Raw genomic sequence first — 26,762 nt, forward strand, 5'->3', positions numbered from 1 at the left:
GCTATATTAGGTTTTCACGGTCAGTGAACTCTAGGGGGTTTTATGAAAGGTGTAAAATTTATGTTGACATTGCAGCAGTTTTTCTCCATAAATAGTTGTAGAAAACTCATTTCATATGGTGTTTTTTTTGGAAAGTTCTTGGATGTTCATGACTATAGCAGTTATACAGCTTTGGATTTGTCAATATGACATTTCTGAGTTTGGTCTCGTAAAAAGGAACAAGCTTTCTCATTGGTGAAATGTCAATTCTCCAACAAACCCTTAGACAGCCAGTTATGTGCCAGTTGAAACAATAGCCAGAGTTGAACTGGAGTAGACATTTGCTCTCTGGATTTCAGTCTACATTTGGTTGTCATAATGAAATGTCAGTTGTTTTAAAATCCAAGTTCAATAAATTGAATCCTGCACTTGACATGTATGAATAATCAATATGATGACTATATTTTTAGATATTTATTCAAAAGATCAATCCTCAGATATTTAATGGTATAATATACATCCATTTACTGACTGATGTATGTAGTGATTCACACACTTGAAAGCAGTTTTTCTCTCTCTCATTCTTTTCTGTGAAAGAAGAATACAAGTTTCTCATACTTGGTTTTTACTTTTAGGATTACATCAGAGGAAGAAAAGTTCAAAAAACAATGGGAAGAAGATTGGGGCCATAAAGAACCACCTAAAAGTTCAAAAATGGTATCTGCAGATGTACACAAACCTCCACCGTCCAAGCATAAAAGTGAGTACTCAATTTAGAGCTAAGAATTGTTTTAAATTATAGCATTGATGGAACTGAAATTTATAATGTATAATTATGTGCCCTGAAGAAGGGGCCAATGTGGACTAATTAGTCTGGAATTGAATGACTGATTGCTTTGGTAAACCCTATTTCTCTGGTCTTACTTGTAATTCTGTGGTGCCCTGAAGGAGAAGATACTGTTGATCCTTGTCATTGTGCACAGTCACCATGTGAGGAGCTGAAAGCTTGGGTGGATTGGGAGTACAGGCATTGAGTGAAGTCAGTCTTTTTGTCGCAATTCTGTGAAGCCGAATTTGTCCAAGTCAGACCACCAGTTCTGAGCACAGCCCATTATAGTGAAGCTGCTGTTGCCAGAACGAGTAAGACCTGGACATTTGACACATGAATTTCACCATGACAGTATGTCATTAAAGCTACTGAATATAATTTGAAGGACTCATATCATGAACTAGTACTATTAAAGCTGTTATAGGCTCGGGTAAGACTTTTGTTCGGAGCCCAGTTGGGCCCTAGCAATTGTTCCTGGTGGCTAGAGGAGGTTGAAAGTGGGTAGAGTCTCTAGGTGAAATATGAGGAAAATGAGGAACTACTAGGAGAGTGGGGATTGGAATTACATATTCTTTTGGTCATATCTCAGTTCTTCATTCTTTAGGGTTTCCTCGTGGTCCCACTTCTAATCCCTGATAGTCTCTTCTCCACCCTCCTGGATTTAGCAACACCCACAGGGGCAGAGATACGATGAATTCCTGAGGTAACATTATTAAAGAGCACTAGGGCCTTCATTTAGAATATGGCATGCTGAACTCTGTTGTACCAAGGTGGCAGAGTGGTTGCTAGAACTGAAATCCTTGGCATGGTATTCCCACAAATATTTTGCCTTCACTCCTATTTTGCTGAGTTAATTTGTGTTGACTTTAGGGCTCTGCACACTTTACTACTGCTAACTAGTGCAAAAATGCATGTGCTCTTTCCTTTAAACGTGGTAAAATTGGTATAGATCTAATTGGCACATTTAATTTACTCGTAAGTCCATGGTAAATGGTACTAAATGTACCTGGGGCTTGTAAGTTAAATGCTACAAGTGGGTCTACAGCATTCATTGGGCCACCCACTAAAGAAGCCTTTGATATGGTTTCTGGCCTGCCACTGCAGCCGGCGGTGCAGTTTTAAGCTGCCATTTCAACCTGGCAAAATAACCGTTTTGCCACGTATAAACCTTGCTTTGTAATGCTAATGCGTCACCCTTACAGTAGGCCCTAAATACTCACAGGACAGGAGGCATTGTAATTGAAAAGTAGGACATGTGTGCTCAACTTTTACATGTCCTTGCAGTGAAAATCTCCAAAAGTCATTTTCCATTATTGTAAGTCCTATCTTTCCCATTAACTAACGCAAGGTTACCTTATTACATTTAATAAGTGATTACTTTAGATTGGGAGCAGGTAGATATATACAGTACACACTCAAATTAATTGTAATTTAAAAATCTCTTTAATGGTGAAGTCTTATTATAAGTCACAATTCTGAAAATGCCACTATTATAAAGTGAATTAATATGCAAGGAAGAATGATGAAACTATGAATAATTCATGTTGGTGTACTATGGTTAAAGGATTGGATGTGGATTACTGGGGAAAAGCCCCATTCAGCAGTGCGACAGATGGGTTGCGTTATCCACGTGCCTTTGGAAGACTATTATAAAGTTGACATTTTCTTGTACCAACCATTTGTGCCTTCTGCCAGAGGCCTGAGTCACATGACTGTGGGCATGGCTCTGCTGTTGGGGTTTGTGTATTGCTTGAAGACAGTAACACAAAGGGGGCTTAGGCATAGAAAGGAGAGGCCATCCTGGCTGGTTGACTAGGAGAAGCTGTACCCACCTCCACACTAGACCACACAAAGGAATCTGCCATCAGTCCTGCCCCGTCTCTTGTCATCCTAGACAGTTTGGAGCTTTGACAGGGGAAGCGGAAGAACTTTCCAGAACCAGATGTGAGAGTATGACAGGCATTCCCCCCACACAAATGCTAGAACCAGGTATAAACAGTGGACCTGCAGAGCCACTCATCAGAATACTTCCAGACCTGTGGACATTACAGAAGAAGGACTGCTCTGCATCCAGGGGGCCGCCCTGGTGCTTAAGGACTCCCTTGCTGTCTGAGAAGAAATACTGTACCTGATTACCTTCATCCCAGGCCAGCCTGAGTGACTCCAAGGTTCCATTTGCTGACCCTCAGTCTGAGCTGCATGGACACAACAAGCTCCAGAGGTCTCCTTGCAACTGCCCAGCTGATCTGCTGCACTGGACCTGTAACTGGACATTACCGAGCCCTGCTGGCCTCTGCTGGAGTGAGTCCCTGATCCCCAAGAGGTGCCTTCCCAGGTCCTGGATCCTTGCCTGGTATCACAGTCTATTCCTCTGCAGGAAAAGGTGAAAATCCTGAAGTCTGGGTTCCACACAACCGCGACCAGGCCCTTTCGTGCCATCTGCGAATACTGCCAACATAAAGCTCTAGTAAGACCAGCTGTTTGCGTTACAGCAACCATCAGCGACGACCAGCTACGCAAGAGGCGTACTTTGTGCTAAGAGCAATGACAGCCCACTGAGACTGTCACTGGAAATCTACAGCCATGACTGTCCACAATGCGCAACAAGTTCTTCGGAATACAGCGACAACTGGCCGTGCCACCCAGCTTGCTCCTTGTGCTACAGCGAAAACCATCTGTGATGGCCTACGTGCTCCTTATAGCCTCCTCCACCATGAATGGAACTGTTCACGACAGACTAAGAAGGTAATTCTTCAACGGCAATACCTTGTCCCTGGATCCAACCCGTGCTTCATCACGGTCGGCCTGAACATGTGACTGTCCCCCATCTAGGGCAACCAGATGACTGCAAGTGGTGCTTTGTGCTTTTAGGTGCTATATTCAGTAAAAACTATTAAATATAATCTCTGCGGTTCTAATGATTGAATTTTTTTCATTCTAGTATCATTTTATTTATTTTAATTTACTCTATGTTTCTAAATTGGTTTGGGGGTTTTCTTGTGTTTTGCTTTCACTTTATTACTGTTTGTGTACTGCATAAGGACTTCATGGCCTCGAAGATAAGCCTGACTGCTTTGTGCCAAGCTACCAGAGGGTTAAGCCGAGGTTAATTTAGTGAGTTTTGTGGTTCTCATTGACAAGGATTGTGGCTGTTGCATGAGTTGAGCTTCCACCCTCCCCCCCAAACAGTAACCCAATGTTCAGTGGTGGGATCCATTACTTGTGTTTGTGCAGTGCCACTCAGTGATTTTGTGAAAACTAAAATCCCTTATAAATAATCTGAAAATGGAATTGACCTCTTTTAAAAAATTCCTTGATTAGCTATTTGTCATTGTTTTTCCAAGTTTCATTTCTATCTCGTTTGTGCACCTGCAAATCTTGCCTGCAGGCATGAAGATGGATCTCCACAACCTGGAATGCTCACTGTGGCAGAGTTTAAATGATTTCGCATGGAGAGGGGGCACCAGCAACCAAGAGCTCAAGGAAAAAGCAATTGCAATGCAATTTGTCTCACCTTTGGGACCGAATATGTATTTAGCTATGCAGCACATTAGCCTGGGTGCTGAAAAATCTACTGTTCTTCAACATGGAGGGAAAGTAAGCATCAAACTGCGTGACACGTGGAGAAAAATATTGCCTTTCAGCAGGAAATTGTATAGTCCAAACCTCTGTTTTTAATATAAAATAAGGGCCTTCAGTGGTAAAATCACTGAAAATACAAGATTTGAAAAAAATCTTATTGTCTACAGGTGCTCATGGAAGACAATTTCTATGGACTGGAATCTAGAGAATGCTAAAGTGATTATGGTATTTTACTGACTTCTGTTGGTCGTTTTCTATCAAGAAAGTTAAATAGAGGCAGTTGCCAGAAAAATTTAAAACAGAAAGTCCCTCAGCAGAAAGCAATTCTGGTATTTTACTGACCTATGCTGGTCATTTTCTATCAAGACAGTTAAATAAAGGCAGTTGAACAGAAAGGAAGTCTCTAAGTGGAAGCTGACAAGTCCTAGGGCTGATCTCCAGAGCCCACAAAGTACATACACCATACACATATAAGTATATAATAAGTATAAACTAAAGTATATACAAGAGGTCTCAAATGTTCGACCTAAAAAGAAGCTCCAGAAAGCTCTTAGGGCCTGGGAAGAGGCACACCATTGGATTACCACAGCACAGGAGCAGGAGGAAGATGAAACTGTTGAGGAGCAGGAATAGGAAGTAATAGAGAAAGAAGATGGAAAACCTCTAACATGGCCTCTGAGTACTTGCACACAGAACTGAGGTCCCCTTTCAGAGCAGAAGAGCTGAAATGGAGGAAGTAATAGAGCAGGAATATGGAAAACCTCTAACATGGTGCTTCCTCAAATGCAATTAGTGCTACAGGTATGGACATGTCAAGGGGGACCTCAACTGCATTAAGAGGCAGCAGCCCCCAGCTAGTGGGCAGACACTGGGGATGGCCAGTGTAGAGCTTGCGGAGGAGGTTGCCACAGCCAACATAGAGTGAAGTACAGAGGTTAACCCAGCGTCCCTACGTGACAGAGAGATGGTGCCAAAGACTCACATGTCTAACAATAATACCAAGTATAGGAAGTGTGTAACCATCAGTGGGCAGCGGGTGGGGGCTCTGAAAGATGTATGAGCTAGTTTGGCTACTGTCAAGTGTCACTGAGAGTCCTCAGAGCAGATCATTCCTAACATATTCAACCAGGTTGTAATATTGGACAACTGTGAAAGTCACCCTCCGATGGCTCTGGTTCCCCTTGAAATGGTGGTGGTGTCTCAGGTTCCTCAAGGGTAGCTGTGAGTCCAGGCGTGCCTGTGGATTGTCTGCTTGGTAACAACATGGAACGCACCATCAGGAAGGCGGTGGAGCTCCTGTCCCACCTGGAGATGTTAAGGCTGCTTGAGTGGGTGTGCCTGTCCACATGGTCTATGGTAGCCCAAGAGGGAAGTTAAGAGGGCATGGAGCCTGGAAGAAAGGTGCAGGTACCTGACAAAAAGAGGAAATACAGTGTGCATGGGAAACCGCCTCCAAAGACTATCATGGTCTGGGAGGAGGCTGAATCTGAGTGTAACTCCCCGGAACCTACAGGACAAGACATTTGCTGCCCTGGGAGAATTACCTGATCTGCCTGTTGGCAAGCTGAAGGGCCCTCCCCGGCAGTATTCTACAAAGCTTAGAAAGAGTACCTTATTCTGGAGGGGTAATGGCATGAGACGAGTCCCAAGCTGCTGTGTCACCTCTAGTGATCATCTGGTTGATTGGGAGAATAATCTCCTGTATAGCGAGCCTGAGCCTAGGGCAACCTGTGTGTTGGTGGTCCCCCGTACTTCCCGTTCTTCCTACAGGGTTTAGCTCATGATGTATGTTAGAAATTGGGTCTCTAGCTGGCAGGGGTAGGCACCCTGTCCAAGTAGGGACAACAAGTATAGTCAGAGTAAGTCAATCACACATTTAATTCAGCCTGTGCTCACCATCTGGTAGCTTGTCACAGAGCAATCAGGGTCAACATAAGAGGCAGTGTGTAAAGTATTTGCGCACCCTTAGATACAGTAATACAGTAAAAACACCACAAAAAGACTCTGCACTGCTATAGAAAAATTGTATACTCTTTACTGAATAAAGCAAGGCCAAAGCGACATAAAAGCCAATCAGGAGTTCACAAGATAGGTACTTGAAAGTATCAAGGTATACACCATGATGAAACAACACTCACGATCATCAGGTCACATTAGATTGGGAAAAAACAACACAAATCAAAGTAGAGAAGTTAACAATTTGGTTTCCTCATAGTATCCTGGCCTAAACAATGCTTCAAGAGACACTAAAACTTAATTTTTTATCACAGATCCCTTGAGACTGGTGTAATCAAACAATTGTGGCTGCCCGCGAGAGCCCAGGTCGGTGACAGGGACCTTCAGGGTCCTGTGTGCACAAGACAGTACCTTGTTTGGGCGAAGCAGCAGGAATGTCGACTTGTATCTCGGGGCCTGTGACTCTCCAGGCTGGAAGGAGGTGTGGCCATTTGCTGGTCTGGTCGGGACAGACTCGGTTGTCTGAGTTGAAAGAGGGCAGATGCAGTAACATTCCTCGATCAGTCCCTCCACTTTGAGGTTGAAGGCGAGCCATTGACACTGGAGCACAGCGTTTGTTTCTGCTCCCTGCAGACAGGCAGCTGCAGTGTGGTTGTTCAATCAATCAATCAGGTTTGGTAAAGCGCAGCTACTCACTAGTGAGAGTCTTAAGGGGTTGGGGAGTGGGGGGTTCCGTTGAGTGCTGGGGTCATCCAAAGAGCCAGGTCTTGAGGTCCTTCCTGAACTGGGGCAATGGGGAGCTTACGGGAGGTGGAGGGGTAGGTTGTTCCAGGCTTTGGCTGTGAGATAGGAGAAGGACTTTCCTCCCATTCTGGTCTTGTAGATAAGTGAGATGGTGGCCAAAGAGAGATCGGCTGACCGGAGGTATCTTTTGGGTACGTGGAAGGAGAGGCGGTTGTTCAGGTATGTGGAACCAGTGTTCTGAAGGGCCTTGTATGCATGGGTGAGGAGTTTGAAGGTTATTCTTCTTTTGACTGGGAACCAGTGGAGAATGCGGAGGTGTTGAGTGATGTGACTGCGATGTGGGATGTCAAGGATCAGTCTGGCTGCGGCATTCTAGACGGTCTGGAATATGCAAAGGAGTTTCTTGTTGATTCTGGCATAGAGAGCGTTTCAATAGTCCAGTCTGCTGCTGGTGAGAGTGCGCATGACAGTTTTTTCTTGCGTCAGATGGTATCCATCTGACCGTCTTTCGAAGCATGCGGAGTATGTTGAAGCAGGTCGAGGATACTGGGTTGATTCAGTGGTTCATTGTGAGCGATGAGTCTAGTGTGATGCCGAGTTTTCGTGCGTGGTCCGTCGGGCAGGAGTTGTCCCATGGGGAGGGGTGGAGCAAGGATAAGGGCTTCTGTTTTCTCAGAGTTGAGTTTCAGGTAGCTGTTCTTCATCCAGGTGGCAACGGCTTTCATCCCTTCTTGGAAGATGTTGAGTTTATTGGTGAGGGAGAGGATATGCTGGGTGTTGTTGGCGTAGGATACAATGGCCGTGGTTCCTGACGTTGCGGGGGGGCCATGTAGACGTTGAAGAGGGTGGGGCTGAGGGAGGAGCCCTGGGCACTCCACAGTTGGTCTCTGTCAGTTCCGAGAGGTAGGGAGGGAGTCTGACCCGCTGAGTTCTGCTGGTGAGGAAGGAATAAATCCATCAAGGGTCTTGCTGCAGATGCCGGCGTTTTGGAGTCTGGTAGCTAGGGTGCGGTGGGAGACAGTGTCGAAGGCAGCCAAAAGATCCAAGAGGATAAGGGCTTCCATTTCACCCTGGTCGAGGAGGGAGTGGATGTCGTTGGTGGTGGTGAGTAGGACGATTCTGTGCTGTGATTGCTGCAGAATCCAGATTGGGTGATGTCCAGGACATTGATGGCTTCGATGAAGTTTGCTAGCTGGGTGTTGATGGCCTATTCGCTAACCTTGGCTGCTAATGAAAGCAGGGAGATGGACCTGAAGTTCTTGAGGTCCATCGGGTCTGTGGAGGTTTTTTCTGGGGGGGGGTTTCACTTTGGTGTGTTTCCAGTCATCAGGGAAGGTGGCAGTCTCAGAGGAGCAGTTGATCGTCTGACGTAGTTCAGATGCGATGGTAGAGGAGGCTCTGTTGAAGATGTGGTACTGGCAGGGGTCTGAGGGTGCGCTGGAGTGGATGCCTTTCATGGTCTTCAAGATATCTTACGTCGTGGGTCGGGTCCATTTGAGCAGGGTCTTTTGGGTGGCATCACATGGAGGGGGAGCTGGAGCGGTGAGGAGGTCTTAGTTGTCGAAGTTGTCGTAGATCATCTTAATCTGGAAGAAGGTGCTGAGTTTGTTGCACAGTTCTTGGGAGGGTGGGACGTCTTTTGTTTTACTGCAGGGTTAGGCAAATTCCTTGATGATGGAGGTAAGTTCTTTGGTGTTGTGGTCATTGGTGAGGATTCTGTCTTGGAGGGATTTCTTCCTTGTGGATTTGATGAGATGGTGGTGTGCGGTGGTGGCTGCTTTGTAGGCAGCGTGTTTTTACAGGGTTTTGTTGTACCTCCATTTCTTTTTGAGTCGTCTGGAGGAGCGTCTGGAAACTTGGAGTGCAGGGGTGAACCAGCTTGCTTTCTTGATTTGTCTTCCTGTGGCTTTCTTGAGGGGGGCAAGTGTGTTGGTGCAGTTCGTGATCCAGCAGTGGAGTTTGCCTGCTGCAGTGTTTGCTTCTGGCATAGTCTGTGGCGGGGTGCAGATGAGGGTGATCTGGTCTTCAGTAACTTTGTTCCAGCTTCTGCGGGCTGGGGAGGCAGCAGGCATGTTTGTGTATGGTGGGTTTTTTGAAGGAGAAGTGGATGCAGTGGTGATCTGTCTAGAGGAGTTCCGTGGTGTGGCTGTAGGAGATGCTGTTTCCTTCAGCAAAGATGGGGCCGCGCCGTTGTCTCGTTAGACACAGCCTTCTTCACTATTCCAGCACCGTCCAAACCATGCCAACCCGGTCCTGAAGAATCCTAAATCTCTGGATCAAAACATCGTCGACCTGTCAGCGCAATTGATGGCGCTTCCCTCATGTGGTTCAAAAGAAACTGTTTTCAAATTGTCTAAAAAAGATTGCGAATTATTGATTTGAACCACCATTATCACTGTACATACTTTCACTTCTGCACCTGGCGCCGTTCCTTGCTGATATCACATTGTCACTTGCATTGCCACCTGTTGTGTCACGAACACAATTGAGCACCAAGTACAATTCGGGTTGTTCACGCAAATTGGTTTTGCCTACAGTGCTGTTACAACTGTAATTCTCCTTTTTTCCTTGTCTGAATTTGTTTCAAAATATATGATGCCATGTGCCCATTCTTAACAAAAACCTACTGAGAGTCTCCTTTTCTTTCATGTAATGTATTGCACATGCTTGCCTAACTGTCCTGCCTAATGATACCAGTTGAGAAATTGTTGTTTGCTTCACGTACCTACCCAAATCTCAACGTGGTTTATGGGTTTTGCTCCTGTTGTTTAATACAAGGAGTTGTAGTGGAGGCAGAGCAGAGGACCAGAGTCCCTGGAGGTGGTTGTGGTCGGGTTGCGGGCATGCCTTTGGAGCACCAGTGGCTCATCCACACAGCAGCCATTAAGTAGAGATCAGGGGATAGGCGGGTCATCTGGGAGGTGGGAAGGACACACTGGAGGGGGGAGGGGTCGCAGTGGCAGCAGCGGCGGGGGAAAACGCTGTGAAAAATAGTAAAAGAAAAAGGGAAAGAAAGAGAAGGAAGAGATGGCACAGAGGAAAGAGGCAGAGAAGGAAAGGAAAGGGAAAAAGAGCAAAGAGGCAAGAGAGGCGGAAGAGCAGAGTGCCCTCCCACTGGACCACCAGGGATGAGTCACAGGCATGAACCTGCCGGTGGAGGAGGACCTCGAACACTCTACAACAGTGTGCTCAGGGCTCAGGGGACAGCACTCAGTGGTGGAACTGCACCTGGAAGACCAGTCACACTGACCAGGTTGTTGCTCAGGTAATGTGTCAGAAAGAATTGTGGCAGTGATTTCAAACAGCCCACAAGGTCCTGGTCGAATGCAATGCGGATGTTGACAAAAAGAAGTGCTGATCCTTGCTTCCAGGTCTGGAGAGATCGTTGTGGAGCCCATCTGCAGGTCAGAGGGCAGAGTGCTGATCGGGGTGGAACTGGGCTGCTAGGCTTTCAAACAACTGAGCACAGCAGTAGCGCAGAGGAGGAAAACAAAGTCTTTTATGGCCTGAGACTTCTTAAACTGGAGGCAAGCCAGCAAGCCCTTAAAGTTACTTTAAGTCTTTGTAGGTTGCAGAGAGAAGATCCAATCCTTCTCACTGTCAGGCAAAAGGCAGCAGGCCAGCAGAGCAGATAGAATTGTGGCAGTCCCTCCTGAAATGCAGCTCCTCTTCTTGGCAGAGTCTCTTCAGGTCCCAAAAGTGAACTGAGTACACAGTGTCAGAGGCCCAGTACTTATACCCATTTTAGTCTTTGAAGTAGACAAACTTGAAAGAGACATTTGAACCTCAGAAGGTCCATGTCCTTACTTCCCTGGCTCGAAATGCACTACAGGGGAGCATGTGGGTACAGGCACAGCCCTAACCAAGTGGAAGTGTCAACTCCTCCCTCTCACTCTAGCTCCAGGGTAACCCATCAGCCTGGTGATGGGCCATCAGGATATGCGTGGCACACCTCAGCTCCCTTTGTGTGTGACTGTCTAGCGGGAATGTGCAAAGCCCAGCTGTCACCCCACCCAGACATGTATTCCAAGACTGGCAGAGGCACAGAATTGTTAACTTAAGAAAAGGCCAACTTGCTAAAAAGTGGAATTTTCAGACTGACTGGATTTTAATTTGTGAGTCCATAGACACCAAATTCAAAATATCTATCTTTTCCTAATTGGAAATTATACTTAAAAGATGTTTTAAGGCAATCCCAATACTACCGAATGGGAGATATAGACCTTGCAGTAGTAAAAAATGAATTTAAGGGTATTTCACTACCAGGAAATGTCAAACTTGAAAGTACATGTCCTACTTTTTAAATACACTGCCCCCTGCCCTGAGGGCTTCCTAGGGCCTACCTTAGGGGTGACTTATATGTAATAAAAAAGGAATGTTTGGGACTGGCAAGTAGGTTATCTTGCTAGGTAAAAACGGAAGTTCAAAACAAGGCCTGGGCAGAGCTTGTGGAGTTCAGTACGCGGAACTCCGTGATGTGCCAAACAAACTCTGCTGAAGTCCACAGACTTTTGCAAGCAGCAAAGTGAGTTAAGTTGCACTGCTCACGCTGATTTTTAGCACTGGGAGTTTATCCTGTGCTGTAAAATCACAGTGAACGGCACCACACGCAGCACAAGAGGGTTCAGCTCCTTTCTGCCACTGGAGTAGATGTCCTGCTCAAGCAGCAGCTTCCACAACATGAGCAGCAGGTTTTTCAACATGAGCGGTAGTGACCTGCTGCGACCGCCCATGTGAGAAATCTCGCCAGGAGGTAGTCTAGGATACGATTTTCCTCGCTCGCCAACTTAACGTTGCGAAGCATGAGAGAGGAAAAACTCAGATCTGTGCCACTACGCAGAGTTCTTAGGAACTCTGCGCTCTACATGGATTGCGGAATGGGGATGGCTCCGCGAGTGAAGCAGAATTTTATGCCCAGGCCTATTTAAAACTGCACATACAGGCTCTGCAGTGGCAGGCCTGAGCCATGTTTCAAGGGCTACTGCACTGGGTGGCACAATCAGTGCTATGAGCCCACTAATAGTATTTAATTTACAGGCCCTGGGCACATGTAGGGCACTTTACTAGGGACTTATAAGTAAATCAAATATGCCAATTGTAGATAAACCAATGTTAACATGTTTAGAGTGCAGAGCATATTCACTTTAGCACTGGTTAACTAAGTAAAAAGAAAAATCAGCAAAAAGGGGAGGAGGTGACCCTTCAGAAATGGCCATTTCCAACAATGTACCTCTAGCAGGATATCTGGGGCAAGACAAGAACTTTGCCAGGCTTGTCACCTACTTCTACTGGCCGTGGATGAGAATGACCTCAGATACATTCTGCAGGCCTTCTTCTAGCTGTCAGGCCAGTGGGAGGCCAGAGGGAAAGTGGAAGGCTCCCCTGGTTCACCTTCCTGTTGTTTGAGAGGGTAGGCATCAACATTGTTGGACCCCTGGACCCTATGAGTGCCCTAGGCAACAGATTCATCCTGGTGGACCATGCCACTTAATGACCAGAGGCCATGCCTCTGAGGACAATGACTGCACCCACAGTGGACAAGGCATTGATGGAAATCTTTACCTGTATGGGTTTCCGCAAAGAGGTGGTGTCTGATTGGACCACCAACTTCATGTCACTGTACATGTAATCAATATGGGACAATTGTGGAGTAACCAACAAGTTTTACACACCATATCATCCCCTGACCAATGGGCTTGTTGAAAGATTCAACAAGACCCTCAAAGGCATGATTATGGGCATGTCTGAGCCCTCGATGCGGAAGCGGGACATCCTCTTGCCATGCTTGTTGTTTGCTTGCCGGAAGGTGCCACAGAACGGATTAAGGTTCAGCCCCTTTGAGATGCTCTTTGGCCACCCTGTCAGAGGGCCTCTCGCATTTCAGCCTGGTTAGAACATGTGGGTAATGGAGCCAGTGGAACCCTGGGCCATGTAGGATCAGTTAACCAGGTTCTATTAGGTGAAGGAGTGCAAGGGGCAGGTCAAAGGCAAAGGCAAAGGCAAGCCCGTCTGCGCCCGTCCGCGCTGAGGACGCGCTGCAGGACGGGCTGGACCCTGGGCCCCCAGGCATTGACGCGCCTTCCTCCCGGGGGGACCTTTATGGCACCCTTTTGTCCCTTAGACCCCCTGCGCTCTGCTGCCATCATCAGCTCAGACCCGAGGTATTGTGTCGCGCCCACCTGTGTCCCTCGTGCAACGTTCCTTTTGCCGGTCCTACTCAGGCCCGCATTTATTCAATCTCTTCCTTGCCGGCCAGTCATACCTCCCAATCCAAACAGGGATTTTTGATCAATGCGCGCTCATTGATCAAACATGGGATTGAATTTCACGATTTTGTTAGTTCAAGGAACCCTGACTGGATCTTTGTTACAGAAACGTGGGCTACTGAGTCTTCTGGCCATGATCTGCTTCTGGCCATTCCTGAAGGATACACCTTTCTAAGGTTAGACAGAGAACGCTGTAGAGGGGGTGGAATAGCCATTCTTTTTAAATCTACTCTCACATGTACCATAAAACCCTTATCGATCTCTACGGATCCTTTTGAGGCGCTATACTTTTGTATTGTGCATACCCCGGTGAGCTCCTTTTCTGGCATACTACTTTATAGGCCCCCTGGGTCTAGAGCTAATTTTTGCTCAGAACTTTTTAGAATTTTGGAACCTTATTTTGGTAGACCCCATCTCACTATTCTGGGCGACATTAATTTTCACCTAGAGGATGTTACTTCGAAAGAGACCTGTTCTCTGCTTAATTCTCTGGAGGCATGTGACTTTGCACAACGAGTTCTCCACCCGACTCATAAGGCGGGGCATATCCTTGACGGGATCTTTTCCAACGACCCTAGATTAGGGGTTGGGACACCGGTCCCGATTACCTGGTCTGACCATTTAGCAGTCCCGCTGTTTCTAGACATTCCCTGCCCCGTTGCCATTGTGGGCTCTGGTAAAAAACAATTTAAAAGGAGCTTCAAAAATTTTACTAAGGAGGCTGTAGCCCCTTTTATTCTCAATGCCCATATTTCAACTCAGCGGAAGGTGGATGAGTCGGCCCAAGAACTTGCTGATGCCATCACCAGAGCCGCTGACGAACTAGCTCCTCCTTCCCTGAAAGCTGCAGCTAGACAGAAGCCAGCTGCCCCCTGGTTTTCCGTCGATCTGAGGCTTCTCAGACAAACTTGCAGACAGAAGGAACGTAGGTGGCGTAAATCCTGGGATCTCAAGGATAGAGAAGGCTATAAGAGCCTACTACGTGAGTACAAAAAGAGAGTCATTAAGGAAAAACAGGATTATTTTTCCAATTTAACCTGTTCTTTAACATCCTCCAAAGAGCTTTTCAAAATAGTGGACTCTTTGTGCTCTCTCCAGGCCCCCGATCCTGTAGTAGCTTCCCAGGAGCTATGCAATGATATATCAGACTTTTTCTACAAAAAGATAGATGATATCTACATAGCTCTAAAGTCGCAGGGGAACTCGCTTAATGCCGAGGATTTCTCCCAAATTAAACATCTGGAAGCTTGGACTAAAGAATCCTCTCACTCCCTTGATCATTTCCCTGCCCTTTCGCTAGAGGATCTTAATAGCCTGTTGGACAAAACTAAATCGTCATCTCCACTTGATCCAGTTCCTCTGAAAGTACTGAAGAACTGCAGAGAGATCATTCTTCCTTCGATGCTGGAAGTCATGAATGGAGCATTGGAACAGGGCATCTTCCCGTCACTTTGGAAGAAAGCCATCGTGAAGCCGCTGCTGAAAAAGACCACCTTGGACCCTGGAGTACTGAAGAACTTTAGACCCATCTCTCTGCTGCCGGCCCCTGCTAAGATGTTGGAGACCCATTTGAATTTCCATCTTTCAAACTTCCTCGATACCTCTGGTTTCTTGGACGGGTCCCAACATGGCTTTAGAAAGCTGCATAGCACGGAGTCTGCTTTGACGAAAGTCATGGACAACATCCGCAGAAAAGTGGATTTGGGTCTAACCACCGTACTGGTGCTGCTGGATCTTTCAGCAGCATTTGACACCCTGTCTCCCCTTACTTTAACAACTAGGTTAAGGGAGGCAGGGGTAGAAGGACCGGCACTCAGTCTCCTGAGCTCCTTTCTTCAACAACGAGAGCAGCGTGTCATGCTAGGTGAATACCTCTCCCCCGCTAAGTCTTTGCAATGTGGGGTGCCACAGGGGTCGGCATTGAGTCCGACCCTGTTTAACATCTACGTGGCCCCACTTGCAAGACTAGTAAGATCTCAGGGGATGGAGGTAGTGTCGTATGCCGACGACACGCAGATTATGGTATCCCTGACTCACTCTGTGGGTGAAACCGCTTCTAACTTTAGGGCCTGCATGCAACTTGTTGCAGAGTGGATGATTTCCAACTCCCTAAAGTTGAACGGGGACAAGACAGAGGTCCTGGTCTTTGGCAAGGACCAGGGCATATGGTCAGATGATTGGTGGCCTCCTTCTTTAGGTAGCTGCCCAACACCAACACAATCTGCCAGGAACCTAGGCGTCATCTTCGACACCCAGCTCTCTATGGAGCTTCAGGTCAACAGAACGGTGGCTACCTGTTGGGGAGTCATCAAGACCTTGAAAAGAATCGTACACTACTTGTCCCCTCAGGCACGGAAACAGGTGGTGATCGCCCTTGTTGGCTCAAGGCTTGATTACTGCAACTCAGTGTACGCCGGGGCCAACAAGGGCCTGCTTCAGCGTTTGCAGGTCATACAAAACGCGGCAGCGCGGTTTGCTCTCGCTTTGCCCTGGCTGGCCTCGATGATCTTAGCAAGGAAGAACCTCCACTGGCTCCCCATCTCCTCAAGGATCACTTTTAAACTCCTCTGCCTTACATATAAGGCTTTAACTGCAGGCCCGGCTGATGCCCTTGGATCACTTCTCTCTAGATACGTTCCGAGTAGATGTCTCCGATCCAGTGAGCTTAATCAACTGGTAATTCCCAGAGCCAAGAAGGCTAGATGGGGGAGCAAAGCTTTTTCCATACTGGCTCCTCTGATGTGGAATTCACTCCCCCTGGAAATCAAAACACTGCCCTCCCTTGACCTCTTTAGGAAGTCATTGAAAACCTGGCTCTTTATCAATGCTTACCAGTAGGCTCTGTTTCTTTTCGCTCACAGTCTTTATTTGGATTAGGCGCCTTGACGCCCATTGGGCATAGCTGCGCAATATAAATAATGTTTCATTCATTCATTCACCTACCTGGTGGACCTCAAGACTCCCAGGATCCCTTTAAGAGTCCTGCATGTCAACTGCCTCAAGCCTCACTTTGAGTAGTCCAAGGTAACCATGCTCCTGGTGAGAGATGGTAGAGTGGTAGAGGAGACTGAATCTCCCCCAACTTCCTAGCTTTCAAGGAGCAGGATGGGTCAGTGGAAGGAGTCGTCCTCTCCCCTACCATGACCATAATTAGCAGTCCCAACTTGCTGAGGCAGTATGCATCAGTTTTCTCGCCTACCCTAGGTCTCACCATGTGGTGCATCCAGAAAATTGACACCGGGGACAAAGCATTCTGCCAGTCAAAGACGAAATTTACAGTTGAATGATAAAGTGAGAGCCAGCATTAAGGATGAAATATTCAAAATGCAGGAGTTAGGGGTAATTTAGCACTCCAGTAGCCCTTTGTCCAGTCCTGTGGTTCTCGTACTTAAGTTCACCATACCGGTTGCCACACCAAAACTCTGGTTCTTGTTGGATTACACAGGGCTCCCTTCAGTCACCAAGACTGACATTCACCTCATCTTTTGAGCTGATGAGCTCATTGACCGGTTAGGAACTGACAAGTTCCTGACTACTCTTGATCTAACGTCAGGGTACCTGCAAATTGCCTTAACCAAAGTGTCTAAGGAGAGATCTGCATTCTCCACCTCAGATGGAGGCTTTAAGTGCCACCTATCTAGACGGCCTTGTGGACTTCAGCTCAGCTGGAAGGACCACCTTTTCCACCCTCATGAAGTGCTTTTGGTGTTGCAGAAGGCAGGCTTGATATCAAGGTCAGTAAGTTGCAGATAGGGCAGGGTTCTGTGGTCTACTTGGGACATAAAGTTAGTGGGGCGAGGTATAGCCCTTTAAGGACAAAATTCAGACCATCTTGACTTGGGAATGCCCCCAAGACCCAGACTGAGGTGAGAGCCTTCTTAGGCCTCACCGGTTATTACAGGGGATCTGTCAAGTGGTATGGCACCATTGAAGCCTCCTTGACAGAGCTTACCTCTAAAAAGAAGCCAAAACAGGTAATCTGGATTGAGGCATGCCAGAACGCTTTGACACCTTGAAGGAAGACATGTGCACAGTGCCTGTGCTCAAGCCCCCTTATTTCTCTAAGGAATTTGTTGTCCAGACAGATGACTCAGAGCATTGCATAAGGGGGTGTGCTTGCACAGCTGACCAAAGGGGGCCTAGGCCAACCTGTAGCCGTCATGAGTAGGAATTTACTTCCCATTCAGCAGATGTGGAGTGCAATTGAAAGAGAAGCCTTTGCAGTGGTCTAGACACTGAAGAAGTTGAGACCATACTTGTTTAGGACTCACTTCTGCGTAGAGACAAACTACAGACCCCTCAAATGTTTAATTCATATGAGAGATGAAAATCTCAAACTGTTGAGGTGGTACATCACCCTAGAGGGAATGGACTTTAAGGTGAAACTTCGCCGTGGATTTGACAAGCCAATCCTGAAGGTATTTTCAGGGTCTTCTGCCTGATGATGACTCCCATGAGGATGAGTAGTTTGTTCCGCTTTCAGCTGGGGGACACATATTAGACCTGACTTCCTCGGTGTGGTATTACTCTAAACCTTTTGCCTTCACTCCTCCTGTTTTGCTGAATTAGCTTTTGTTAGATTTAGGACTCCGTGCACTTTACCACTGCTAACCAGTGCTAAAGTGCTAGTCCTTTCTTCCTCAACATGGTAAAATTGGCATACATCTAATTGGCACAATTATTTTACTTGCACATCCCCAGTAAATGGTGCTACATGTACCTGCAGCCTGTGAGATAGACGCTAATATTGGGCCTGCGGCACTCATTGAGCCTACCACTAAAATAGCCTTTTAAAACATGTCTCAGGTCTTAAACTACACCCTGTATTGCAGTTTGAAACTGCCATTTCGACCTGGCAAAATAAACATTTTGCCAGGCCTAAACCATCCTTTTTAAATGCTTATATGTTACCACTAAGGTGGTCCCTAAAGGTTCATAGGGCAGGGAGCATTGTACTTACAAAATAGTAGGATGTGTGCTTAAGTTGTACATGTCCAGGTAGTCAAAAACTCCTAAAGTTGTTTTTCATTTTTGCAAGGCCTATCTCTCCCATTAAATAATACTGGGGTTACCATCTTACATTTAATGAGTCATAACTTTATAGTGGGAGTAGGTAGAAATATACTCTTTATAATGGATGTCAAGTAACAATTCTAAAAAAAATGACACTTCTGGGTTGCATGACTGTGATTTACTCTGCAATTGCAGTTTGTGTATTGCTTTCAGACAGTAACATATAGGGGGCTTACATGTGGACAGGATGCGTCAGCCTGACAGGACTAAGAGGAACTGTAATCACTCCTACTTATGTGTCAAAGGATATTGCCTCCTGCACACACAAAGGAATCTGTCACCAGACCTGCTCTGTCATTTGTCACTCCAGAAGGTAAGGAGCCTTGCTATTGGAAGGGGGAGAATTTCCCAGAACCATATATGGGGATAAGACAGGGAGCCCTCACACAAAGGCTGGTACCAGGTATAAATAGTGGACCTCCTGAACCAATAAGCACTGGAACAGTGGACTTTATAGAAGAAGGGCTGTCCTTTTGCTTGAGGACTGCCTTTGTGTCTGTGAAGGAAGAATGGACCTACTCACCTTCCTCCCAGGCTAACCTGAGAGAATGTACTGGTCAGTTGTCTGACCTCTTCTATGCACTACTTGGATGCAACAACCTGCAGATGCCTTCCTGCAACTCTCCGGCTGATACGCTGCACTTGACCTATAACTGGACTTGTCTGAGCCTTGCTGGTCTCTACTGGAGTGAGTCCCTGATATGCAAGAGGTGCTTCCCCAGGTCCTGGATCCTTGGATGGAATCAGAGAATACTGTTTTACAAGAAAAGGTGAAAATCCTGAAGTTTGGGTTCCTCATAATCGCAAATAGGTCAAAACTATGCTGCCAACGATGACTGCCTATGCGAAGCACTGGTGTGATCTGCTCTTAATGCTACAGCAACCGCTAGTGACAAAAGGCAATGATAAAGCAGCACTGTACTCTACAGAAATGACAGTCCGCGGTAACTGCCAACACAAAGCTACAGCAATGACCGTCCACAATGCCGGACCAGCTCTTCGTGCTACAGTGACAACAGCTCTCACCACCCAGCCTGCTCTTTGCGCTACAGCGATAACCATCTGCAATGCTCTACCTGCTCATTGCTGCCTCCTCCACCATAAACGGAACTCTTCGTGCCAGACTTAGAAAGTGATTCTTCAGCGAGACAAACCGTGTCTCTCTCACCGACCAGTGCTCCATTGCAGTTGGCCTAAACTTGTCACTTTCCCCCAGTCTGGTGTGACCAGATAACTGCATTTGGTCCTTTGTGCTTTTAGGTGCTATGCTCCCAAAAAAATTGGAAATTGAATCTTCCCAGCTCTACAGTGTAGATTATTGTAGTTCTGGTATAATTATATTTATTAAAATTTACTCTACTTTTTTGTAAGTAGGTGTGGGATTTTTCTTGTGTTGTCTTTCCAATTCATTACTGTTTGTGTGCTGCATAAATACTTTGGGCCTCATTTATGAAAAGTGGCGCATCGCTGCATGAAAGCAGCGATGCGTCACTTCTCAGTGCACCATCCTTGCGACATGATGGATGCGTCATATTTACAGTATGACGCATCATGTCGCAAGGAGTTACAGATCCGTCAGTTTTTCTGATGTATCTGTAGGCAAAAAAATGACGCATTGCTGGAGTGTGTCACAAAAGTGACGCAACTCCAGCAATGTGTCCTTTCACATGGGGCAAGCCCCATGTGAAAGGGCCTACGTCAGTCTTACGCCTGCTGTGAGGCAGGCGTAAGATATTGACGCATTTACACCCTAGAAGTGGTGCAGTGAAATCTCATAGATTTCACTGCGTCACTTCTACGATGCTTACTTATGTTGTAATGCCCCCCCCTGCATACATTATACCTGAGGCAGGTATAATGTAGCGCAGGGGTTTACAAAGTGACGCATCTACCTAGATGTGTCACTTTGTAAATATGGTGCAGCCAGGTCCAATTTGTACGCCGCTGGTGCGTCACAAAAAGTGATGCACCGGCGGTGCAAAAGTGACGCACCGGCGGCGCAAAAGTGACACAAGAACTCATAAATGAGCCCCTTTGCACTTTGCCTCTTAGTTAAGGCTGACTGTTTTTGTGCCAAGCTACATGAGGGTTAGGCACAGAATAAGTTTGTGACCATGACCCAATTTCTTACAATGCATTTCCCCAGAGAAGGCCTATATATTTTAGACTAGAGACTGTACATCTAAAATAAAGAATGCTGGTGTTCTGACCAGGTGTGAGAAAACACAACTCTCCTAAGAACCTTGAGTCAGAAATAAAAATGCAATGCTCAAAAATATAACATACAAGGACTATTGATTTCTATTGGTTTCTTTTGGTTAAATGCATTTTTTGTTTGTAACACGATTACAATTTGTAAACTTTGAAAAATAACAAAATCATAAATAACTATGTGTTCAATAAATATTGATTAGTAAATCTGAAAAAAACAAGTCTGTGGTGATATTTTATATGAAAGTACTTCGGTATAAGAAATGATATAAAATTGAAAGTAATTCATGTTGTAAGTAAACCTAGGTGAGGCTTATGATAAAAGGTCAGTGCCCATCCTTTTAAATGATGCATTTGAAATTCAGCCCCAGAAGAGGCCTTTTTACATGATTACATTTACAATTGTGATATATTGACAAAGTCAGTAGTAAAATGTATTTTTTACACTTCGAATGTGGCCTCTATGTTGTGTGACACTACATGGTGTGATGCAACCTGGCACCATCATTGAAACATAAAACCTACACTGCCTGGATGGTTACCATGCTGTGTGATGAGATGTGGTGGTTACATTGAAAGTGTAAATATTACCTTTCAAAATGTCCAAACATTGTGTTTGGTACTTTCTGTGTAGTCACCATGTTGTACCTACACTCAATCTCACAGCCACCTTGGATTTTCAACACACATTGCCAATACAATGACACACTTTCAGATGTGGGAATAATATATATTCCTTCATTTGATGTGGTGTGCAAGTTTTATTCATGATAGGTTATTTGCCCACTGTACAATGGCCTACCAAGGCTATACTCAGAATATTATGTTCAGCTTTATATACTTTGGGGCAGATTTATAACGGACTTGCGCCACTTTTACGCCGCCGTTGCGTCACTTTTGTGATGCAGCGGCGGCGTAAACCCTGCGCCATGTTGCGCCCCATTTACAACGTGACGCATCTTGGGAGATGCGTCACATTGTAAAGCTTGCGCCACATGTGAGCGTACCTGCACAGGGGGGGGGCGTTCCGGCGCAGGAATGCCTCCGAAAAGTGGCTGAGTGAAATCTACAAGATTTCACTCAGTCACTTTTCCGGCCATGCTGCGTCAAAACCCTGCACCTGCTTAAAGCAGGCGTAAGGATTGACGCAGCATTGTAACGATAGGGCACCCCCGAGCCTTGCTGGAGCTGCGTCGCGCTTGCGACGCAACTCCAACAATGCGCCAACTTTCCGCCATCAGATGCGTCACGCATCTGTTTATCCGTGCGCCACGATGCGCTGCATTGTAAATGCGGCGCATCTATTGTGGCGCAAGGGTAAACTTTCGTGACGCATCATCCCTGGCGCATCCATGCTGATTTGCAGGGATGCGCCAGGGAACATAAATCTGCCCCTTTGTATGCAAAAGATATTCTTCAGTAGAGAAGTGAGAAACTGTTGTAATCTTGGTTTGTCCCGCCCCCCCCCCCTTTCTTTTCCTCCATAATGGTTTTACCCTTGTTATGGCAACGTTCTAAGTGAGCCTCCTTCGAGGTGTTTCTGTGAGAAAGGTTAGGACTTAGATGGTGGTGACTAATAAACTCTGTCATACCTTATAAGGCGTCTTCATTATATCACTGGCGACGAACACTGCGTGGGGGCAGTTCACCACCATCCCCAGCTGATCAGCAATTCTTGTCCATCCTTTCGGGACCTTGTTCCAGTTCTTCAGCGTCTCCTTCCTTCATCGCTTATCTTGCAATACCCTCATGGTTCCTGGTACTCGGTCCAGCCTAGTCAGTGTGTACAGCGCTGTGGCCGTGAGATTGATTCTACTGTGCAGTGCTCCCTGCCGGCTGTCATTTCCGTGGCGCTGCTCCGTCCACCACAACGGGAGAGGGTAATGGTGTCAGATGCCCCACAGTACCTGTGAGCGAAGCTTTAAATTATCGCTTTTTCTGTGGCGCTTTCCCCTCACCGGATTCCTGTACAAGTTGGTGTTGCGGTTCCAACCATTGCGGTAAGCGGCAGTTCATCGTTGCCTACACCTGTAAGCGAAGGGCCGATTCGGGGTGTTGCCAGATGTGCTGCTGATGTGAGACTACTTTTGGGGGTGTAGCGGCGGAGATTTCTTCTGTGTGGTGTCCGTATTCACATCAGCGAGGTGCACCTCTGAGGAGATTTCGTCGCACAGAGCGCCCCGTGTGGCTCAAATTTCTCTTCAGCAGATTCATCGTTCTATCAGCTGCCAAGTAAATACAGTTCCATTTCATTCCTCAGTTTCCACAGATTTTCTCTACGCTGATGGGCACAGCTTTTTCTTTTTACATAACGGAAATTCTAGTTCCTAGTTTGACAGTGACCTTCTTCTACACGCTGATAGGCACAGCTGTCTTTTGCCTATCAATGCTGTGAGGTTATACGAATTTGGTGGGCTATCCTATCATATTGTATGTGACCAACGAGACTTTCTCACATGTGGTAGCATTTTAAGACCTTTTATCCCTTAAATTTGTCTTCCATCCTTGTATGGTAATACTGAGTAATTGCTTTGGTTATAGTTTTGTCACCAATTTCTACTTTCTTGATTATTGTAGGTGACTGTTCTAGTCAGGGTCACCCAGCATGGCAGCGTTAAATATGGCGTTACCTCCATCTTTTCTCAATGAAGAGGGGGATCCTGCCATTTGTTGGAAAGATTGGAGAGTCATATTTGAATCGTATTTGATTGCGATAGGAGGAGAAAAAATTTCTAATTTCAGGAAACAACATATTTTGCTACATAATCTAGGAGTAGAGGGTAGGAAAATTTATAATAATTTGGAAGGACCTGATACAGAGGATGAAGGAGGTAGTGACGGTGATTTCAATGTGTATTTGGCTACGATGAATAAGTTAGAGAAACAGTTTGGTAAAGCGATAAATGTTGTATTGGAAAGACATAAATTTTTCTCAAGGGTTCAAGGCAAGAGTGAAAAAGTCAAATCATACATTGCAGCTCTTAAGGGGTTGTCTAATACTTGTGATTTCGAAGGGTTAACTGATTCTCTCATCAGAGACCAGTTGGTCAGGTGTACGAACAACCATAAAATTCAAGAGAAACTGTTGACAGGAAATCCTGATCTTAAACAAGCAGTGGATATAGCGTTAAGTGTTGAACACACAGCAGAGTGCATAAAAGAGATTAATGTGGGGGATGATACTAAATGTCATGAAGTGAATGCTATTGTCAAGCAAGACAGATCAAAGGAAAAGGAGGTTAAACTAAAAAATGTGAGTACTTCAAGTGTCAAAATTAAATGTTACAGATGTGGTAATCCTGCACATTTGGCTAATAGTCCCTCTTGCCCTGCTAGGAGTGCTACATGCCATAATTGTGGCAAGAAAGGACACATAGCCAGGGTATGTAATAATAATTCTATGACAGTTTCCTTGGTTGATTCAGAAAATGTACCAGCTGATAATAAGTATATTTTTCAGGTCGAAGACAAGGACAGTACAGTTAAGTTTCCGGAATGCACCATCACGGTAGACAACAAGTTGGTAAAAGTCTTTGCTGATTCATGCTCCCCATACACTTTGTTAGATGGCAAAGTATTCGAAGAGTTATTTCCTAACAAATTAGGAACTCTTGAAGAAGCTGATATAAAACCCAGAGGGTATGGGGGAGATTCCATCTCGTTGTTGGGGATGACTACCATGAGAATTGAGTATAAAGGCAGAAGCACAGTTGGGAAAATCTATGTGTCAGAGAAAGGATCCAATTTAATTGGTTGGAGACATCAAAAAGACCTGGGTATGAAGCTAGATCCCAACAGCACTGACCAAGTTCTTTTAGTGGATAGATCAGTGTGTGGACAAACTATCTGTGAAGAATTCCCGGAGGTTTTCACAAATAAATTAGGCCTACTTAAGAACTACCAGCATTGTATAAAACAAGGCTAAGGCCATTGCACATAAAGTGAGGCCTATTCCTCATTTAATGCATGAACCGTTACAAAAAGAACTAGACAGACTGCTGGAGTTAGGGGTCATAGAACCCATTGAGTGTTCCCAATGGTTGTCTCCCATTGTAATCACGTCCAAGGCTGCCAGCAAAGACATTAGGCTTTGCATTGATCTTAGAGACTTAAATAAAGAAATTTGGGTAGACAGGCACCCGCTACCCAGAATACATGAAGTTCTTACATTAATTAAAGATGCCAGTTTTTTTAGTGTTCTTGACTTATCATCAGCCTACCACCAAGTAGAGTTACATCCAGAGTGCAGACATCTTACCTCTTTTGTTTCACCGCTAGGGGCGTTTCAGTATCTCCGTATGCCTTTTGGGTTAGCCTCAGCGGCAGCTGCATTTCAAAGAATCATGCAGCACGTACTCAAGAATGTACCTGGCACAATGTGCTTCCAGGACGATATTTTGATTTTTGGCAAGAATGAGGTGGATCACAATGACAGGTTGAGAGGTACCCTGGAAAAATTGAGTCAAGCAGGTCTTACCTTAAAAAGAGACAAGTGCCAAATAGGGGTAAAGTCTGTAGAGTATTTAGGACACACCATTTCCAGTGAAGGTATCAAACCTAAAATGAACTTGGTGGAAGCAATACTAGAAGCAGCTGCTCCTACCAATGTAGAGGAATTGAAATCCTTTCTAGGGTTAACCGAATATTATGCTAAATTTATTCAAAATTATGCAAGTAGAGTAGAACCGCTAAGAAATCTTCTTAAACATAAAACACCATTTGGGTGGAATGAAGACTTCAAGGGAGCTTTTGCAAACATAAAAAATTGCATTACCCAAGCTCCTTTCCTGGGAAGGTTTGATCCCACGAAAACCACTTACCTTTCCACGGACGCCAGCAATAAAGGGTTAGGAGCCAGTCTCACGCAAAAAGTTGGTAACACTGAACAAGTGATAGCATTTGCATCTAGAACTCTAAAAGGTGCTGCACAAAACTACTCGGTCATCGAAAAGGAAGCGTTGGCTTGTTTTTGGGCTGCTAACCATTTTAAATTCTTTCTGTGGGGGATACCGTTTACCATCAAGACGGATCACAAACCCCTCACATACGTATTCACGACCAAAGGGTCAGCTAGGTTAACTCCCAGGATAGCTAAATGGATGATAGGGTTAGAAGGGTTCAATTTTAAAGTAGAATATGTACCAGGGAGAACCAATGTAATTGCTGATTTCCTTTCTCGTTCTCCTTTAAAGGTGAGTGATGAGGTGAAAGATAAAGTGAGTGATGTAATAGTGCTAGAAGTAACAGGTTTGATTAAGGAAGAGTGGGAAGAACAACAAGAACTTGATAACACCTTAAAAACAGTTAAAGAACTCATACGTGAGGGTTGGCCAGAGAAAAAGGGCATGTTAACTGACCTGATTGCGAAATTCTGGGAAGTTAGGCATGAAATGGTTGAAATCAATGGAACTATATATAGGGGGGAGACGATTGTACCCCCTGAAGGTATGAGGAACAAAATCATAACTCTGGCACATGTGGGTCATTTAGGGCGGAGCTTAACAAAAAACAAAGTAAGAGAAAGTTACTGGTGGCCTAGCATGGATAGAATGGTAGAGGAAGTAGTAAAAAACTGTGTGGAATGTGCCAAGAGTGACAAGACTATGTCCACGAGGAAACCTCCTCTATCACCAGTTGAGGTTCCTGACCGTCCATGGTCCAAACTGGCATTAGACATTATTGGGCCGTTGAATCTAAAACAAGCCACAGACCGTTTTATCCTGGTCCTTATAGACTACCATTCTAGATGGGTGGAAACTAAATGGGTGAATATGATTGATACCAAGACCTTAATTCAGTTCTTAAGGGAAACCTTTTATGAAGAAGGAATACCGGATGCCATTGTGACGGACAATGGAGTCCAGTTTACTTCAGAATTGATGAAAAAGTTTTTGTCAGACCTATGCATCAGCCATTTGAAAACAGCGTTGTATTGTCCGAGAGCCAATGGACTAGTGGAACGTATGAACAGAGTTATTAAAGAGTGCATACAAAGAGCAGAAGCCACTGGGATTGCTGCCAAACAGGCACTACAAGAAATGATATGGTCGTACAGAACGGCACCCAACACAGTCACCCATATATCACCATTTGTATCTTTGAAGGGAAGGAAACCTAAAACC

At 45.5% G+C, this 26,762-nt stretch overlaps 1 protein-coding gene across 2 annotated transcripts in view; it reads left to right on the forward strand.

The window, feature by feature from the left end:
• The window catches only part of USH1C (USH1 protein network component harmonin), a 739,024-nt gene that overhangs the window by 428,546 nt on the left and 283,716 nt on the right, over window positions 1-26,762 (forward strand). For both annotated transcript variants that reach the window (XM_085648065.1, XM_085648066.1), the window contains exon 14: window positions 615-739. In XM_085648065.1, the coding sequence (XP_085504191.1) occupies window positions 615-739 (125 nt within the window). The remainder of the gene's footprint in view (window positions 1-614; window positions 740-26,762) is intronic.

This window comes from Triturus cristatus, chromosome 3_2 (genome assembly GCF_964204655.1).
Source record: "Triturus cristatus chromosome 3_2, aTriCri1.1, whole genome shotgun sequence".
NCBI lineage: Eukaryota > Metazoa > Chordata > Amphibia > Caudata > Salamandridae > Triturus > Triturus cristatus.